This window comes from Manis pentadactyla, chromosome 9, assembly GCF_030020395.1.
Source record: "Manis pentadactyla isolate mManPen7 chromosome 9, mManPen7.hap1, whole genome shotgun sequence".
NCBI lineage: Eukaryota > Metazoa > Chordata > Mammalia > Pholidota > Manidae > Manis > Manis pentadactyla.
In genome coordinates this window covers 58,188,201-58,207,419 of record NC_080027.1, presented here as the reverse complement: position 1 = coordinate 58,207,419, position 19,219 = coordinate 58,188,201, and the positions used below count along the sequence as shown (strand labels likewise).

Sequence of the window (19,219 nt, the reverse complement as noted above, 5' to 3'; positions counted from 1 at the left end):
TTCTAAATATAGTATAGTGTTTAACAGCATTTGGAATTTAGACTACCTGGCATTTAATTCTGACTCTGCTATGTACAAACTTTATGAATTTGAGCAAGTTACTAATCTGTGCCTCTGATTACGCATCTGTAAAATGGGGATGATATCACCCCTTAGTATTCTGTAGATTAGATTAAATGTAATAAAGCTCTTAGAACACTGGTATGGAAGTGTTAACTGTATACCTTCCAGTTCTAATGCTTCCAGTTTTTGAAGTTCTGACTCATCACCAGGTATCTACTCTGAGCACTAGAATATAGGAATTACTTAAAAGCATTTATAAAGAACCATAATTAAAACCCAGAACTCAGTTTTTGGATCTTTCATCCCCACAATTATGTTAGAATATGAACTAAACTTGAATGAATAATGCATTTCCCAGTGTATATATTACACAAGTGTCTCCTTCTAAAACTTTAGAAAGATAGACTTAATTAAGAATATAAATCCTGGAATCTACTCATCGTCTCCCTGAGATGCTTACATTCATTTACAAATGTTGACTGGACTGATGCCATTCTAGTTACTTTATTATTTTTCTGTTGACTCTGATGCTGATAATGTCCGGCCACTGTTCTGGCATGCACTTACTCTGAAACACATTGTGTAATAGAGAGTAATATAGTTGTAAAATAGCATGAGTGTGCTTCAGGATCAGAGGAGTGAACTCTAGAGAACAGCTTTTGCTAAATCATAACACTTGCTTACCTGTAGATTGCCATTCAAGGAAGAACCTAAAACTAAGGACACTGGGCTTCTCTGTAAGAAAAAGTCAGTAAAAAATGAGCTAAGACATTTTATCTTGATTTTTTAAAGATTTTCAAACTATTTTTTCCCCCTCTTTGGAATAGAATCAACAGATGCAGGCAGAGCTATTCAGCCAGGAGCCATGCCTACTAGCCATCTTTCCATTTATTCCCACTCCTTCCAGATGACTTCTGAGTCACTTTTAAGAAACTCTAGGACTCCTAAACTCACAGTTAAATAGTCAATTGATAGGTTTGTTTTGCCCAGACTGTATTATTTTCCCTAAGAAAACTGTGAATTATATTAAAACTAAGTCCTTGTTTACAGGTTCTGTATCCTATCATTTATTTGCCTTATCTTTATTGCTATATTCCCTCCCTTGGGATATACCACTGCTCTTAATCCTCTTTCTGGAGGCAAACCTCAGTCAGCACTTTTATTTCCTATGGAGATAGAATTGATCTCAGGGCAAGTGTTCCAAAGAGCTCCCTACTTGTAGAAAAGAAAAACAAGAACAAGAACTTGATGGAAACCTTTATCTTGAGCTCAGACTGTTTCTTTTTATTCATTAGATTTGTCTGCTTCTGCTCATTCCAAGGTGGTGATCTTCACAGTTAACTTTTTGGGTAGTTCTCAGTCCTACCTTGATGTGGTGCAGAGCAATGTGGATATGTTCAGAGGTCTTGTCCCAGCTCTGGGACATTACAGTCAACACAGTGTCCTGCTTGTTGCATCTCAACCAGGTAAAAGGTTTTATTTTAAGTTAATCTGATGGTCAAGTGCATCTATAGAATTGCCATTACTGATGAAAGTCATAAAATTAGTTTACAGAGGGATATCTAGGCTGTTCAGTTAAATTGCTCTAAAAAGTATGTCCGGACCTGTAATCCAGTTACTTCTTATGACTGGAATTAACTAGAAGGTTACAACTTAAAATGTTTTATGTGATATTACTATTATGCTCTGGATTGTTAATCATGACTTCCTCAGTGGGGAAATGGTTAAACACCCGAGAGAAAAATGTGATGGCTTATATGAAAGATCTCTGCTTAACTCTGAAGTGTCATAAAATGTTACCGAGCATGCCAGTGTGCATTTCTAACATTCTGTATTTTGCAAGTTGTTTTGTAACTGCTTACGTAAAAAAGAAGTATTTTCAAAGAATCAGGTGGAATCAAAGTGGTGAACAGGTTTTTTTAATATTCCAATATAGGGGTATAGTATGCATTTCACTTATCTATAGTAATTTGTTGGACTGGTCTGTTTAATCCCTCACATCCTTTTGGCATGGCAGAAAAAAGTAGTTGTGTTTTTGTTCATGCTGTACTGAGTAGTGATGGTATATGAATCATCATTTTAATTTAAAGATAGAAATTCAGTTTAAGATAACTGTAAAAGATGATCAGTGAAAAAAACTATTGTCTAGTTGTCTGTACCCAGTTTTCATCCTTCTTGCTTAACTGTTCTAGGGGATTATCTGTTTTCTACTCTTAACAATTTATATTTAACAACAAAATTACATAAAAATCATTCTGAAACCTGGTTAGTGTTTTTAATATACACTGAAAATATATTATACCTCACAGTATATTTAGGACCTAAGAGGAGTATATACAAGTCTTAATATACTTACTAAAAATTAAGTATTTTGTTCATGAACTAGGCTAGAAGTGTATTTTTTAAATCTTTACATTTTCACTTTGAATGCAATATTTAGTGGAAATCATGACCTATGTGACATGGAAACTGAGTTCATTTCCTGCAAATCGAGTGATTGGAATTGGATGTAATCTCGATTCACAGAGATTACAATATATTATTACAAATGTTTTGAAGGCACAGACTTCAGGAAAAGAAGTATGGGTTATTGGTGAGCAGGGAGAAGACAAAGGTAAGAAATACATTTTTTATTAGTTAACAACCTTAATCACCAGTGGCCATGATTTTTCAGTATGTTTGGAGACTCCATAGTTGTGAAGCTTAGTTGGCTTTTGTTCTGCATTTGAATGCTTTTTGTGTAATAGGCTCTGTATTGTAGATAGGCTTTCCAAATATGTCATTCTTGTTGTATTTACTTTTCTGTAAGTTTAAGATTAGGCAAGACCCGTTAGTCAGGTTTTATATTTCCTAATTGAATTCCAGAGTCCAGGGTTCATGTAAAAGTTTAATCTTCTAGAGAGCAACATTTAAATAAACTTAAAAGCATAATCAGAATTATTTCTTTTACTTTCCCCGCCCCTCAGTATTGCTTACCTTTCCTTAGTTCAGGCTTACTCCTAGACACATACGTCTTGTATGTTTCTCACCTTCTTAAACAGAATTTTCACTCTTAGTTTATCCGTATGTTTTTTTTTTTTTTACCAGCTACTGTTTTCTCCCTACCACAAAAAGAATTCAGTTCCCCAGATTGGAAAGGCCCTTTTCCTATCCTAAAAGTATGCTTTTGATTTGAGAATCTCTTTTTTTTTTTTTTTTTTTTTCAAGTGTACAACACAGTGGTAGAACATTTATATACATAATTCTAGGTTCCAGCTATCACCCTACCAGGCTGTTACAATATCTTGACTATATTCCTTATGCTATACCTTACATCCCGGTTACTAATTTATTTTACCATTGGAAGTCTGTCCTTTTTTTTTTTTTTTTTTGTGAGGGCATCTCTCATATTTATTGATCAAATGGTTGTTAACGACAATAAGATTCTGTATAGGGGAGTCAATGCTCAATGCACAATCATTATTCCACCCCAAGCCTAATTTTTGTCAGTCTCCAATCTTCTGAGGCATAACAAACAAGTTTTTACATGTAGAACAAATTCTTACATAATGAATAAGTTACATAGTGAACAGTACAAGGGCAGTCATCACAGAAACTTTCGGTTTTGCTCATGCATTATGAACTATAAACAGTCAGTTCAAATATGAATACTCATTTGGTTTTTATACTTGATTTATATGTGGATACCACATTTCTCTCATTATTATTATTTTTAATAAAATGCTGAAGTGGTAGGTAGATACAAGATAAAGGTAGAAAACATAGTTTAGTGTTGTAAGAGAGCACATGAAGATGATCAGGTGTGTGCCTGTAGACTATGTGTTAATCCAAGCTAGACAAGGGCAATAAAACATCCACGTATGCAGAAGATTTCTCTCAGAACGGGGGGGTGAGGTTCTAAGCCTCACCTCTGTTGATCCCCAATTTCTCACCTGATGGCCCCCCTGCGACTGTGCCTGTCTTAGGTTGTTCCTCCCTTGAGGAATCTTACCCGTCTCTGGCTAACCAGTCATCTTCCGGGGCCATACAGGGAAATGTAAAGTTGGTAAGTGAGAGAGAAGCCTTATTGTTAGAAATGGTTAGCTTTTTATTTCTTTGCATATTTATGCCCTGTAGCTTCCATGCCCAGCATTTGTCTTGAGGTATCTTTACCACTTGGAAGAATTATGATACTTGGTAAATTTGATATGAGGCACGAATTCTATTTAAGGGTTGTAATTAGGAAGGAAGAAGAAAAGCTATAGAAGTAGCAGGCGGAAGAAAACATGGGAAGATTGATTATTTCTTTGATATATCTTCTTGTAGAGTAACTTCAGCATGTATAGGTTTTAAGCTACTACTTAAATTGCACACACACATTAACATAATAGGAGTATAGTTACATAACCAAAGCATATCTGTAATTACCAGCCATCTGCAGTGAAACCAAGAAAACCAGTTAGGCACCTTAGGCATTTGTGAAAACTTATCTATGATATGGTGGATATTGTCCAAATGAACTTGAACAGTCTGAGAGAAATCAGACAAATTAAAACAACCCATTCCTGGGGACTGTTCACATGCCATATGTTCTTTTAACAATAAATAGTTTGTAGTTGTAAGACTTTGGAGCGCTACAATTTGCACTTCTCCAAATTCTTGGTTGAGTTCCAACAGTATAGATCCAGTCCAATTTTGTTGTTTTACTGTATGCACAGGCCAGCTTAGATATCTCCTTCCTCATTCCCATGGCAGGTCCAGGAACTGGTGGGATGAGTGCATCTACAGCTGTAGCAGTGCGTGGATCTTTGTTGGGGTTTTTTGATGATCATCTTCTGGCATGAGTCTTCCAGAGAGTGCTGATGTTGGAAGTTCTCTTTCATATCGTATCTTAGTTCATTTTCGGGGTAGCCCAATTAGGCTTTGATCCTCTGTATAAACACAAACAGACCCTTTGCCTACACTTTTATATGCCCTTTATACCCTTGTGTAGAACTCGTTGGAGGTTACCACACAGGAACTGCCCTTTTTTTTTTTTTTCTATCACTAATCTACATTTACATGACGAATATTATGTTTACTAGGCTCTCCCCTATACCAGGTCTCCCCTATAAACCCCTTTACAGTCACTGTCCATCAGCATAGCAAAATGTTGTAGAATCACTACTTGCCTTCTCTGTGTTGTACAGCCCTCCCTTTTCTCCTACCCCCCCATGCATGTTAATCTTAATACCCCCCTACTTCTCCCCCCCTTATCCCTCCCTACCCACCCATCCTCCCCAGTCCCTTTCCCTTTGGTACCTGTTAGTCCATTCTTGAGTTCTGTGATTCTGTTGCTGTTTTGTTCCTTCAGTTTTTCCTTTGTTCTTATATTCCACAGATAAGTGAAATCATTTGGTATTTCTCTTTCTCCGCTTGGCTTGTTTCACTGAGCATAATACCCTCCAGCTCCATCCATGTTGCTGCAAATGATTGGATTTGCCCTTTTCTTATGGCTGAGTAGTATTCCATTGTGTATATGTACCACATCTTCTTTATCCATTCATCTATTGATGGACATTTAGGTTGCTTCCAATTCTTGGCTATTGTAAATAGAGCTGCAATAAACATAGGGGTGCATCTGTCTTTCTCAAACTTGATTGCTGCATTCTTAGGGTAAATTCCTAGGAGTGGAATTCCTGGGTCAAATGGTAAGTCTGTTTTGAGCATTTTGATGTACCTCCATACTGCTTTCCACAATGGTTGAACTAACTTACATTCCCACCAGCAGTGTAGGAGGGTTCCCCTTTCTCCACAGCCTCGCCAACATTTGTTGTTGTTTGTCTTTTGGATGGCAGCCATCCTTACTGGTGTGAGGTGATACCTCATTGTAGTTTTAATTTGCATTTCTCTGATAATTCGCGATGTGGAGCATCTTTTCATGTGTCTGTTGGCCATCTGTATTTCTTTTTTGGAGAACTGTCTGTTCAGTTCCTCTGCCCATTTTTTAATTGGGTTATTTGTTTTTTGTTTGTTGAGGCGTGTGAGCTCTTTATATATTCTGGACGTCAAGCCTTTATCGGATGTGTCATTTTCAAATATATTCTCCCATACTGTAGGGATCCTTCTTGTTCTATTGATGGTGTCTTTTGCTGTACAGAAGCTTTTCAGCTTAATATAGTCCCACTTACTCATTTTTGCTGTTGTTTTCCTTGCCCGGGGAGATATGTTCAAGAAGAGGTCACTCATGTTTATGTCTAAGAGGTTTGTGCCTATGTTTTCTTCCAAGAGTTTAATGGTTTCATGGCTTACATTCAGGTCTTTGATCCATTTTGAGTTTACTTTTGTATATGGGGTTAGACAATGGTCCAGTTTCATTCTCCTACATGTAGCTGTCCAGTTTTGCCAGCACCACCTGTTGAAGAGACTGTCATTTTGCCATTGTATGTCCATGGCTCCTTTATCAAATATTAATTGACCATTTATGTCTGGGTTAATGTCTGGATTCTCTAGTCTGTTCCATTGGTCTGTGGCTCTGCTCTTGTGCCAGTACCAAATTGTCTTGATTACTATGGCTTTATAGTAGAGCTTGAAGTTGGGGAGTGAGATCCCCCCTACTTTATTCTTCTTTCTCAAGATTGCTTTGGCTATTCGGGGTCTTTGGTGTTTCCATATGAATTTTTGAATTATTTGTTCCAGTTCATTGAAGAATGTTGCTGGTAGTTTCATAGGGATTGCATCAAATCTGTATATTGCTTTGGGCAGGATGGCCATTTTAACGATATTAATTCTTCCTAGCCACGAGCATGGGATGAGTTTCCATCTGTTAGTGTCCCCTTTAATTTCTCTTAAGAGTGACTTGTAGTTTTCAGAGTATAAGTCTTTCACTTCTTTGGTTAGGTTTATTCCTAGGTATTTTTTTTTTTTTGATGCAATTGTGAATGGAGTTGTTTTCCTGATTTCTCTTTCTGTTGGTTCATTGTTAGTATATAGGAAAGCCACAGATTTCTGTGTGTTGATTTTGTATCCTGCAACTTTGCTGTATTCCGATATCAGTTCTAGTAGTTTTGGGGTGGAGTCTTTAGGGTTTTTTATGTACAGTATCATGTCATCTGCAAATAGTGACAGTTTAACTTCTTCTTTACCAATCTGGATTCCTTGTATTTCTTTGTTTTGTCTGATTGCCGTGGCTAGGACCTCCAGTACTATGTTAAATAACAGTGGAGAGAGTGGGCATCCCTGTCTAGTTCCCGATCTCAGCGGAAATGCTTTCAGCTTCTCGCTGTTCAATATAATGTTGGCTGTGGGTTTATCATAGATGGCCTTTATTATGTTGAGGTACTTGCCCTCTATTCCCATTTTGCTGAGAGTTTTTAACATGAATGGATGTTGAACTTTGTCAAATGCTTTTTCAGCATCTATGGAGATGATCATGTGGTTTTTGTCTTTCTTTTTGTTGATGTGGTGGATGATGTTGATGGACTTTCGAATGTTGTACCGTCCTTGCATCCCTGGAATGAATCCCACTTGGTCATGGTGTATGATCCTTTTGATGTATTTTTGAATTCGGTTTGCTAATATTTTGTTGAGTATTTTTGCATCTACGTTCATCAGGGATATTGGTCTGTAGTTTTCTTTTTTGGTGGGGTCTTTGCCTGGTTTTGGTATTAGGGTGATATTAGCTTCATAGAATGAGTTTGGGAGTATCCCCTCCTCCTCTATTTTTTGGAAAACTCTAAGGAGAATGGGTATTATGTCTTCCCTGTATGTCTGATAAAATTCCGAGGTAAATCCATCTGGCCCGGGGGTTTTGTTCTTTGGTAGTTTTTTGATTACCGCTTCAATTTCGTTGCTGGTAATTGGTCTGTTTAGATTTTCTGTTTCTTCCTGGGTCAATCTTGGAAGGTTATATTTTTCTAGGAAGTTGTCCATTTCTCCTAGGTTTCCCAGCTTGTTAGCATATAGATTTTCATAGTATTCTCCAATAATTCTTTGCATTTCCGTGGGGTCCGTCGTGATTTTTCCTTTCTCGTTTCTGATACTGTTGATTTGTGTTGACTCTCTTTTCTTCTTAATAAGTCTGGCTAGAGGCTTATCTATTTTGTTTATTTTGTCGAAGAACCAGCTCTTGGTTTCATTGATTTTTGCTATTGTTTTATTCTTCTCAATTTTATTTATTTCTTCTCTGATCTTTATTATGTTCCTCTTTCTGCTGACCTTAGGCCTCATCTGTTCTTCTTTTTCCAATTTCGATAATTGTGACATTAGACCATTCATTTGGGATTGCTCTTCCTTTTTTAAATATGCTTGGATTGCTATATACTTTCCTCTTAAGACTGCTTTTGCTGTGTCCCACAGAAGTTGGGGCTTAGTGTTGTTGTTGTCATTTGTTTCCATATATTGCTGGATCTCCATTTTGATTTGGTCATTGATCCATTGATTATTTAGGAGCGTGTTGTTAAGCCTCCATGTGTTTGTGAGCCTCTTTGCTTTCTTTGTACAGTTTATTTCTAGTTTTATGCCTTTGTGGTCTGAAAAGTTGGTTGGTAGGATTTCAATCTTTTGGAATTTTCTGAGGCTCTTTTTGTGGCCTAGTATGTGGTCTATTCTGGAGAATGTTCCATGTGCACTTGAGAAGAATGTATATCCCGCTGCTTTTGGATGTAGAGTTCTATAGATGTCTATTAGGTCCATCTGCTCTACTGTGTTGTTCAGTGCTTCCGTGTCCTTACTTATTTTCTGCCCAGTGGATCTATCATTTGGGGTGAGTGGTGTGTTGAAGTCTCCTAGAATGAATGCATTGCAGTCTATATCCCCCTTTAGTTCTGTTAGTATTTGTTTCACATATGCTGGTGCTCCTGTGTTGGGTGCATATATATTTATAATGGTTATATCCTCTTGTTGGACTGAGCCCTTTATCATTATGTAGTGTCCTTCTTTATCTCTTGTTACTTTCTTTGTTTTGAAGTCTATTTTGTCTGATATTAGTACTGCAACCCCTGCTTTCTTCTCACTGTTGTTTGCTTGAAATATGTTTTTCCATCCCTTGACTTTTAGTCTGTACATGTCTTTGGGTTTGAGGTGAGTTTCTTGTAAGCAGCATATAGATGGGTCTTGCTTTTTTATCCATTCTGTTACTCTGTGTCTTTTGATTGGTGCATTCAACCCATTAACATTTAGGGTGACTATTGAAAGATATGTACTTATTGCCATTGCAGGCTTTAAATTCGTGGTTACCAAAGGTTCAAGGTTAGCCTCTTTAGTATCTTACTGCCTAACTTAGCTCGCTTATTGAGCTGTTATATACACTGTCTGGAGATTCTTTTCTTCTCTCCCTTCTTGTTCCTCCTCCTCGATTCTTCATATGTTGGGTGTTTTGTGCTGTGCTCCTTCTAGGAGTGCTCCCATCTAGAGCAGTCCCTGTAAAATGTTCTGTAGAGGTGGTTTGTGGAAAGCAAATTCCCTCAGCTTTTGTTTGTCTGGGAATTGTTTAATCCCACCGTCATATTTGAATGATAGTCGTGCTGGATACAGTATCCTTGGTTCAAGGCCCTTCTGTTTCATTGTATTAAATATATCATGCCATTCTCTTCTGGCCTGTAGGGTTTCTGTTGAGAAATCTGACGTTAGCCTGATGGGTTTCCCTTTATAGGTGACCTTTTTCTCTCTAGCTGCCTTTAACACTCTTTCCTTGTCCTTGATCTTTGCCATTTTAATTATTATGTGTCTTGGTGTTGCCCTTCTTGGATCCTTTCTGTTGGGGGTTCTGTGTATTTCCGTGGTCTGTTCGATTACTTCCTCCCCCAGTGTGGGGAAGTTTTCAGCAATTATTTCTTCTAAGATACTTTCCATCTCTTTGCCTCTCTCTTCTTCTTCTGGGACCCCTATAATACGGATATTGTTCCTTTTAGATTGGTCACACAGTTCTCTTAATATTGTTTCATTCCTGGAGATCCTTTTGTCTCTCTCTATGTCAGCTTCTATGCGTTCCTGTTCTCTGATTTCAATTCCATCAATGGCCTCTTGCATTCTATCCATTCTGCTTATAAACCCTTCCAGAGTTTGTTTCATTTCTGCGATCTCCTTTCTGGCATCTGTGATCTCTTTCCGGACTTCATCCCATTTTTCTTGCGTATTTCTCTGCATCTCTGTCAGCATGTTTATGATTCTTATTTTGAATTCTTTGTCAGGAAGACTGGTTAGGTCTGTCTCCTTCTCTGGTGTTGTCTCTGTGATCTTTGTCTGCCTGTAGCTTTGCCTTTTCATGGTGATAGGAATAGTCTGCAGAACTGGGACGAGTGACGGCTGGAAGGACTTCCTTTCTTGTTGGTTTGTAGCCCTCCTCTCCTGGGAGAACAGCGGCCTCTAGTGGCTTGTGCTGCGCAGCTGCGCGCAGACAGGGTTTCTGCTTCCTGCCCGGCTGCTATGGAGTTAATCTCCGCTGTTGCTGTGGGCGTGGCCTGGCTCGGGCAGCTACTCCAAAATGGTGGAGTCGCGTTGGAGCAAGAGCTGCTGGGAGGCTATTTATCTCTGTAAGGGGCCTCCCTGCTCCCTGCAGCCCAGGGGTTAGGGTGCCCAGATATCCCGGATTCCCTACCTCTGGATTAAGTGACCCGCCCTGCCCCTTTAAGACTTCCAAAAAGCACCCGCCAAAACAAAACAACGACCGAAAAAAAAACAAGAAAAAAAATTTTTTTTAATTAAAAAAAAAAAAATTTTTTTTAATTAAAAAAAAAAAAATTTTTTTTAATTAAAGAAAAAAGGTGGTCTTTCGTTTTTCTTTATTCTCCGGTGCCAGCCTCAGGCCTCTGCTCACCGGTCTTTCTGCCCTGTTTCCCTAGTATTGGGGTCCCTGTCCCTTTAAGACTTCCAAAAAGCGCTCGCCGAAACAAAGCAGCAAAAAAGCAAAAAAAAAAAAATGGTCGCGCGCTTTTCTTATGTCCTCTGTCGCCCAGCCTCCAGTGCCTGCTCACTGTTCTTGCTGCCCTGTTTTCCCAGGATCGGGGGCCCTGCACTCTGGCCCGGATGGCTGGGGCTGGGTGTTCGGCAGCCCTGGGTTCCGTCTCCCTCCCGCTCTGCCTGCTCTTCTCCCGCCGGGAGCTGGGGGGAGGGGCGCTCGGCTCCCGCGGGGCCGGGGCTTGTATCTTACCCCCTTCGCGAGGCGCTGGGTTCTCTCAGGTGTGGATGTGGTCTGGATATTGTCCTGTGTCCTCTGATCTTTATTCTAGGAAGGGTTGTCTTTGTTATATTTTCATAGATATATGTTGTTTTGGGAGGAGATTTCCCCTGCTCTACTCACGCCGCCATCTTCCGCCCCTCCCTCAGAATGGATACAATTTCAATAGACAGTAAAGAGTGGGAGACATGCCAGGTATGGGAAATCAGAACCAGGGGCAAAGGGCAAAGGCACATAGTTAATTATGGCATGTGCATGGGATAAAAAAGTCTAGGCTAGTTGTTGCAAAGAGTTTCAACCAGACATGCTTATTGAAATCACATTTTGGAGATCCCAGAATACCTGACTGAAGAGTTGGAAAGTGATTCTCAGGCAGAGGTAAAGCATTAAATGTATCTGAGCATGAGAGTGGTATACTGATAAAGGTCATTGGGGGAAGTGAATCCTTGCTTTATCATTTGATGTACATTACTATACTTAATTCACCATGTAGGTCCTGCAGGGTACAGCATGATGTAGAAAAGTAAACTCTGCCTCTGAGGAGGTTATCATGTAACTGGAGACCTGGAGAAAGATGTTGCACATTAAAAATTAACAGTGCGTGAACTCTTTAAACATTTAAAAACCATAGTGCCACAAAGCAAATTACCTTCTAAAAACTACTTTCTTAGAATTTAAAGCTTCCTATATGCTTTGATGCCATTAAAACAAACAAAATATTAACAGTGATTATATCTGGGTTAGAGGTAACTTTTTAAAAATTTGTACTTTTCTGTGTTTTATAATTTTTTCATTATGTATAAAAATGTAGTATTTCTATGATTTTTTTTTTGGTATCGTTAATGGACAACTACTTGAACAACATTATGGTTACTAGACTCCCCCTATTATCAAGTCCCCATCACATACACCATTACAGTCATTGGTCCATCACCGTAGTAAGATGCTATAGAATCATTACTTGTCTTCTCTGTATATACTTCCTTTCCTGTGTGCCCCCCGCACTACATTATGTGTGCTAATTGTAATGCCCCTTTTTCCCCCTTCTCCCTCTCTTCCCACCCATCCTTACCAGTTCCTTTCCCTTTGGTATCTGTTAGTCCATTCTTGGGTTCTGTGAGTCTGCTGCTGTTTTGTTCCTCAGTTTTTTTCTTTGTTCTTATAGTCCACAGATAAGTGAAATCATTTGATACTTGTCTTTCTCCACCTGGCTTATTTCACTGAGCATAATACTCTCTAGCTCCATCCATGTTGTTGCAAATGGTAGGATTTGTTTCTTTCTTATGGCTGAATGGTACTCCATTGTGTATATGTACCACATCTTCTTTATCCATTCATCTACTGATGGACACTTAGGTTGCTTCCATTTCTTGGCTATTGTAAATAGTGTTGTGATAAACAGAGGGGGACAAATGTTTTTTTCAAGCCGGGCTCCTGCATTCTTAGGGTAAATTCCTAGGAGTGGAATTCCTGGGTCAAATGGTATTTCTATTTGTAGTTTTTTGAGGAACCTCCATACTGCTTTCCACAATGGTTGAACTAGTTTACATTCCCACCTGCAGTGTAGGAGGGTTCCCCTTTCTCCACATCCTCGCCAACATTTGTTGTTGTCTTTTGGATGTTGGCCATCCTGACTGTTGTGAGGTGATATCTCACTGTGGTTTTAATTTGCATTTCTCTGATGATTAGTGATGTGGAGCATCTTTTCATGTACCTTTTGGCCATCTGAATTTCTTCTTTGGAGAACTGTCTGTTCAGCTCCTCTGCCCATTTTTTAATTGGCTTATTTGCTTTTTGTTTGTTGAGGTGTGTGAGCTCTTTATATATTTTGGATGTCAATCCTTTATTGGATATGTCATTTATGAATATATTCTCCGGTACTGTAGGATGCCTTTTTCTTCTACTGATGGTGTCCTTTGCTGTACAGAAGCTTTTTAGTTTGATATAGTCCCACTTGTACATTTTTGCTTTTGTTTCCCTTGCCCAGGGAGGTATGTTCATGAAGAAGTTGCTCATGTTTATGTCCAAGAGATTTTTGCCTATATTTTTTTCTAAGAGTTTTATGGTTTCATGACTTACATTCAGGTCTTTGATCCATTTCGAGTTTACTTTTGTGTATGGGGTTAGACAGTGATCCAGTTTCATTCTCTTACAGGTAGCTGTCCAGTTTTGCCAACACGAGCTGTTGAAGAGGCTGTCATTTCCCCATTGTATATCCATGGCTCCTTTATTGTTTATTAATTGAGCATATATGCTGGGGTTTATATCTGGGCTCTCTATTCTGTTCCACTGGTCTATGGGTCTGTTCTTGTGCCAGTACCAAATTGCCTTGATTACTGTGGCTTTGTAGTAGAGCTTGAAGTCGGAGTGTAATTCCTGCTGCTTTATTCTTCCTTCTCAGGATGGCTTTGGCTATTTTGGGTCTTTTGTCATTCCATATGAACTTTAGAACTATTTGCTCTAGTTCACTGAAGAATGCTGTAGGTATTTTGATAGGGATTGCATTGAATCCGTAGATAGCTTTAGGGAGGATGGCTGTTTTGACAATATTAATTCTTCCTACCCAAGAGCATGGGATGAGTTTCCATTTGTGTCCTCTTTAATTTCTCTTAAGAGTGTTGTAGTTTTCATGGTATAGGTCTTTCACTTCCTTGGTTAGGTTTATTCCTAGGTATTTTATTCTTTTTGATGCAATTGTGAATGGAATTGTTTACCTGATTTCTCTTTCTGCTAGCTCATCATTAGTGTATAGGAAAGCAACAGATTTCTGTATTAATTTTGTAACCTGCAACTTTGCTGAATTCAGATACTAGATCTAGTATTTTTGGAGTGGATTCTTTAGGGTTTTTGTATGTACAATACCATGTCATCTGCAAACAGGGACAGTTTGACTTCTTCCTTGCCAATCGGGATGCCTTTTATTTCTTTGTGTTATCTGATTGCCATGGCTAGGACCTCCAGAACTATATTGAATAAAAGTGGGGAGAGTGGGCATCCTTGTCTTGTTCCTGATATTAAAGGAAAAGCTTTCAGCTTCTCTCTGTTAAGTATAATGTTGTCTGTGGGTTTGTCTTATATGGCCTTTATTATGTTGAGGTACTTTCCCTCTATACCCATTTTGTTGAGTTTTTATCATGAATGGATGTTGCATTTTGTTGAATGCTTTTTCAGCATCTGTGTAGATGATCATGTGGTTTTTGTCCTTCTTTTTGTTGATGTGGTGGATGATGTGGATGGATTTTCTAATGTTGTTCCATCCTTGCATCCCTGGGATGAATCCCACTTGATCATGATGGATGATCTTTTTGATGTATTTTTGAATTCAGTTTGCTAATATTTTGTTGAGTATTTTTGCATCTATGTTCATCAGGGATATTGGTCTGAAATTTTCTTTTTTTGTGGTGTCTTTGCCTGGTTTTGGTATTAGAGTAATGTTGGCCTTGTAGAGTGAGTTTGGGAGTATTCCCTCCTTTTCTACTTTTTAGAAAACTCTAAGGCGGATAGCTATTAGGTCTTCACTAAATGTTTGATAAAATTCAGCAGTGAAACCATCTGGTCCAGGAGTTTTGTCCTTAGGTAGTTTTTTAATTACCAGTTCAATTTTGTTGCTGCTAATTGGTCTATTCAGATTTTCTGTTTCTTCTTTGGTCAGCCTTGGAAGGTTGTATTTTTCTAGAAAGTTGTCCATTTCTTCTAGGTTATCCAGTTTGTTACCATATGCTTTTTCATAGTATTGTCTAATAATTTTTTGTATTTCTGTGGTGTCTGTAGTGATTTTTCCTTTAGTATTTGTATGATTTTTAAGAAAAGCTTTTAAATAAAATATAATCATATTTTATTTACTTCTTTTTTATTATTTATTATTTTTATTTTTTATTAAGCTATTATTGATATACACTCTTATGAAGGTTTACATGATAAAACAATGTGTTTACTACATTACCCATATTATTAAGTCCCCACCCATACCCAATGCAGTCACTGTCCATCAGTGTAGTAAGATGCCATAGATTCACTGTTTGCCTTCTCTGTGTTACACTTTTTTCCCCGTGATCCCCCACACCATGTGTACTAAACATAATACCCCTCAATCACCTTCTCCCTCCCTCCCCACCCACCCTCCCACACCCCTCCACTTTGGTAACCACTACTCCCTTCTTGGAATCTCTAAGTCTGCTGCTATTTTGTTCCTTCAGTTTTGCTTCGTTGTTATACTCCACAAATGAGAGAAATCATTTGGTACTTGTCTTTCTCTGCCTGACTTATTTCACTGAGCATAATATCCTCCAGCTCCATCCATGTTGATGCAAATGGTAGGATTTGTTTCTTTCTTATGGCTGAATGGTACTCCATTATGTATATGTACCACTTCTGCTTTATCCATTCATCTACTGATGGACACTTAGGTTGCTTCCATATGTTGGCTATTGTAAATAGTGCTGCAATAAACAGAGGGGTGCATATGTCTCTTTTAATCTGAGAAGTTATACTCTTTGGGTAAATTCCAAGGAGTGGAATTCCCAAGTCAAATGGTATTTCCAGTTTTAGTTTTTTGAGGAACCTCCATATTGCTTTCCACAATGGTTGCAGTAGCTTACATTCCTACCAGCAGTGTAGGAGGGTTTCCCTTTCCCTGCATCCTCACCAGCATTTGTTGTTCTTAGTCTTTTCGGTGCTGGCCATCCTTACTGGTGTGAGGTGACATCTCGTGGTTTTTCATTTGCATTTCCCTTATGATTAGTGATGTGGAGCATCTTTCCATGTGTCTATTGGCCATCTGAATTTCTTCTTTGGAGAAGTGTCTCTTCATATCTTCTGCCCATTTGTTAATCAGGTTATTTGCTTTTTGGTTGTTGAGGCGTGTGAGTTCTTTATTTATTTTGGATGTTAACCCCTTGTCGGATATGTCATTTACAAATATATTCTATCCTACTGTAGGATGCCTTTTTGTTCTGTTGATGGTGTCCTTTGCTGTATAGAAACTTTTTAGTTTGATGTAGTCTCATGTGTTCATTTTTGCTCTTGTTTCCCTTGGTCAAGCAGATGCATTCAGGAAGAAGTTGCTCATGCTTATATTCAGAGATTTTTGTCTATGTTGTCTTCTAAGAGTTTTATGGTTTCATGACTTACATTCAGGTCTTTGATCCATTTCGTGTTTACTTTTGTGTATGGGGTTAAACAATAATCCAGTTTCATTCTCTTGCATGTAGCTGTCCAGTTTTGCCAACACCGGCTGTTGAAGAGGCTGTCATTTCCCCATTGTTTATCCATGGCTCCTTTATCATATATTAATTGACCATATTTGGTTGGGTTTATATCAGGGCTCTCTTGTCTGTTCTGTTGGTCAATGTGTTTGTTCTTTTGCCAGTACCAAATTGTGTTGATTACCATGGCTTTGTTAGTAGAGCTTGAAGTGGGAGAGTGAGATTCCCTCCTGCTTTATTCTTCTTTCTCAGGATTCTTTGGCTATTTGGGGTCCTTTGTGGTTCTATATGAATTTTAGAACTATTTGTTCTGGTTTGTTGAAGAATGCTGTAGGTATTTTGATAGGGATTGCATTGAATCTGTTGATTGCTTTAGGCTGGATGGTGATTTTTGACAGTAGTAATTCTTCCTATCCATGAATACAGGATGTGTTTCCATTTGTTAGTATCTTGTTTAATTTCTCTCATGAGTGTCTTGTTTTCAGTGTATAGGTCTTTCACTTCGTTTGTTAGGTTTATTCCTAGGTATTTTATTCTTTTTGATGCAATTGTGAATGGAATTATTTTCCTGATTTCTCTCTCTGCTAGTTCATCGTTAGTGTATAGGAATGTAACAGATTTCTGTGTTTTAATTTTGTATCCTGCATCTTTGCTGAATTCAGATACTAGATCTAGTAGTTTTGGAGTGGATTCTTTAGGGTTTTTCATCTACAATATCATGTCATCTGCAAACAGGGATGTCTTATTTCTTCCTTGCTAATCTGGATGTCTTATTTCTTTGTGTTTTCTGATTGTTGTGGCTAGGACCTCCAGAACTATTTTGAATAAAAGTGTGGAGAGTGGGCTGTCATCGTATTTTTTTCTATATATAATTTTTGTTTGTTTTGTTGTCATTAATCTACAATTACATAAAGAACATTATGTTTACTAGGGTCTCCCCTTCACCAAGTCCCCCCCACAAACCCCATTACAGTATTGTCCTTCAGCGTAGTAAGATGCTGTAGAATCACTACTTTTCTTCTCTGTGTTGCACAGCCCTCCCCGTGCCCCCACCCACATTATACATGGTAATTGTAATACCCCCTTTCTTTTTCTCCACCCTTATCTCTCCCTTCCCTCCCATTCTCCCCAATCCCTTTCCCTTTGGTAACTGTTAGTCCATTCTTAGGTTCTGTGATTCTGCTGCTGTTTTGTTCCTTCAGTCTTTCTTTGTTCCTATTCTCCACATATGAGTGAAATAATTTGGTGTTTGTCTTTCTCCACCTGGCTTATTTATACCCTCTAGCTCCATCCATGTTGCTGCAAATGGTAGAATTTGTTTTCTTCTTATGGTTGTATAATATTCCATTGTGTATATGTACCACATCTTCTTTATCCATTCATCTACTGATGGACACTTAGGTTGCTTCCATTTCTTGGCTATTGTAAACAGTGGCTTTTGGATGTAGAGTTCTATAGATGTCTATTAGGTCCATCTGTTCTTTTGTGTTGTTCAGTGCCTCTGTGTCCTTACTTATTTTCTGTCCGGTGGATCTATCCTTTGGAGTGAGTGGTGTGTTGAAGTCTCCTAAAATGAATGCATTGCATTCTCTTTCCTCCTTTGGTTCTGTTAGTATTTGTTTCACATATGTTGGTGCTCCTGTGTTGGGTACATATATATTTATAATGGTTATATCCTCTTGTTGGACTGAGCCCTTTATCATTATGTAATGTCCTTCTTTATCTTTTGTTACTTTCTTTGTTTTGAGGTCTATTTTGTCTGATACTACTGCAACACCTGCTTTTTTTCTCCCTGTTGTTTGCAATAAATATCTTTTTCTATCCCTTGGCTTTTAGTCTGTGCATGTCTTTGGGTTTGAGGTGAGTCTCTTGTAAGCAGCATAGAGATGGGTCTTGCTTTTTTATCCATTCTATTATTCTGTGTCTTTTGATTGGTGCATTCAGTGCATTTACATTTAGAGTGATTATTGAAAGATATGTACTTATTGCCATTGCAGGCTTTAGGTTCGTGGTTGCCAAAGGTTCAAGGTTAGCTTCTTTGGTATCTTACTGTCTAACTTAACTCACTTATTTAACTATTTTAAACTCTGTCTGGTCACTCATTATTTTTCTCCCTTCTTATTCCTCCTCCTCCATTCTTTATATGTTGGTTGTTTCATTCTGTGCTCTTTTGTGTTTCCTTGAACTGCTTTTGTGGGTAGTTGATTTTAATTTTTGACTTTAGTTAGTATTTGGTTGGTCTGCTTTCTTTGCTGTGATTTTATTTTCTATGGTGACATCTATTTAGTCTCAGGAGTGCTCCCATCTAGAGCAGTCCCTCTAAAATACCCTGTAGAGGTGGTTTGTGGGAGACAAATTCCCTCAACTTTTGCTTTTCTGGTAATTGTTTAATCCCTCCTTCATGTTTAAATGATAATCATGCTGGATACAGTATTCTTGGTTCAAGGCCCTTCTCTTTCATTGCATTAAATATATGATGCCATTCTCTTCTGGCCTGTAATGTTTCTGTTGAGAAGTCTGATGATAGCCTGATGGGTTTTCCTTTGTATGTGACCTTTTTCCTCTCTCTAGCTGCCTTTAAATCTCTGTCCTTGTTCTTGATCTTTGCCATTTTAATTATTATGTGTCTTGGTGTTGTCCTCCTTTGGTCCCTTCTGTTGGGGGTTCTCTGCATTTCCGTGGTCTGATCGATTATTTACTTCCCCAGTTTGGGGAAGTTTTCAGCAATTATTTCTTCAAATACTCTTTCTATCCCTTTTTCTCTCTCTTCTTCTTCTGGTACCCCTATAATGTGGATATTGTTCCTTTTGGATTGGTC

General features: G+C 38.3%; 1 protein-coding gene across 6 annotated transcripts in view; it reads left to right on the top strand.

Moving 5' to 3' along the window:
• The window catches only part of UEVLD (UEV and lactate/malate dehyrogenase domains), an 80,905-nt gene that overhangs the window by 39,809 nt on the left and 21,877 nt on the right, over positions 1 to 19,219 (top strand). For 3 of the 6 annotated variants that reach the window (XM_036920145.2, XM_036920148.2, XM_036920146.2), the window contains 2 exons: positions 1,359 to 1,529; positions 2,504 to 2,677. The exons of 1 other annotated variant lie outside the window; for it this stretch is intronic. In XM_036920145.2, the coding sequence (XP_036776040.2) occupies positions 1,359 to 1,529; positions 2,504 to 2,677 (345 nt within the window). Of the gene's footprint in view, positions 1 to 1,358; positions 1,530 to 2,503; positions 2,678 to 19,219 lie in introns of those variants that run through there. 2 more of the 6 variants (XR_005031729.2, XM_036920147.2) reach the window with 1 other exon arrangement.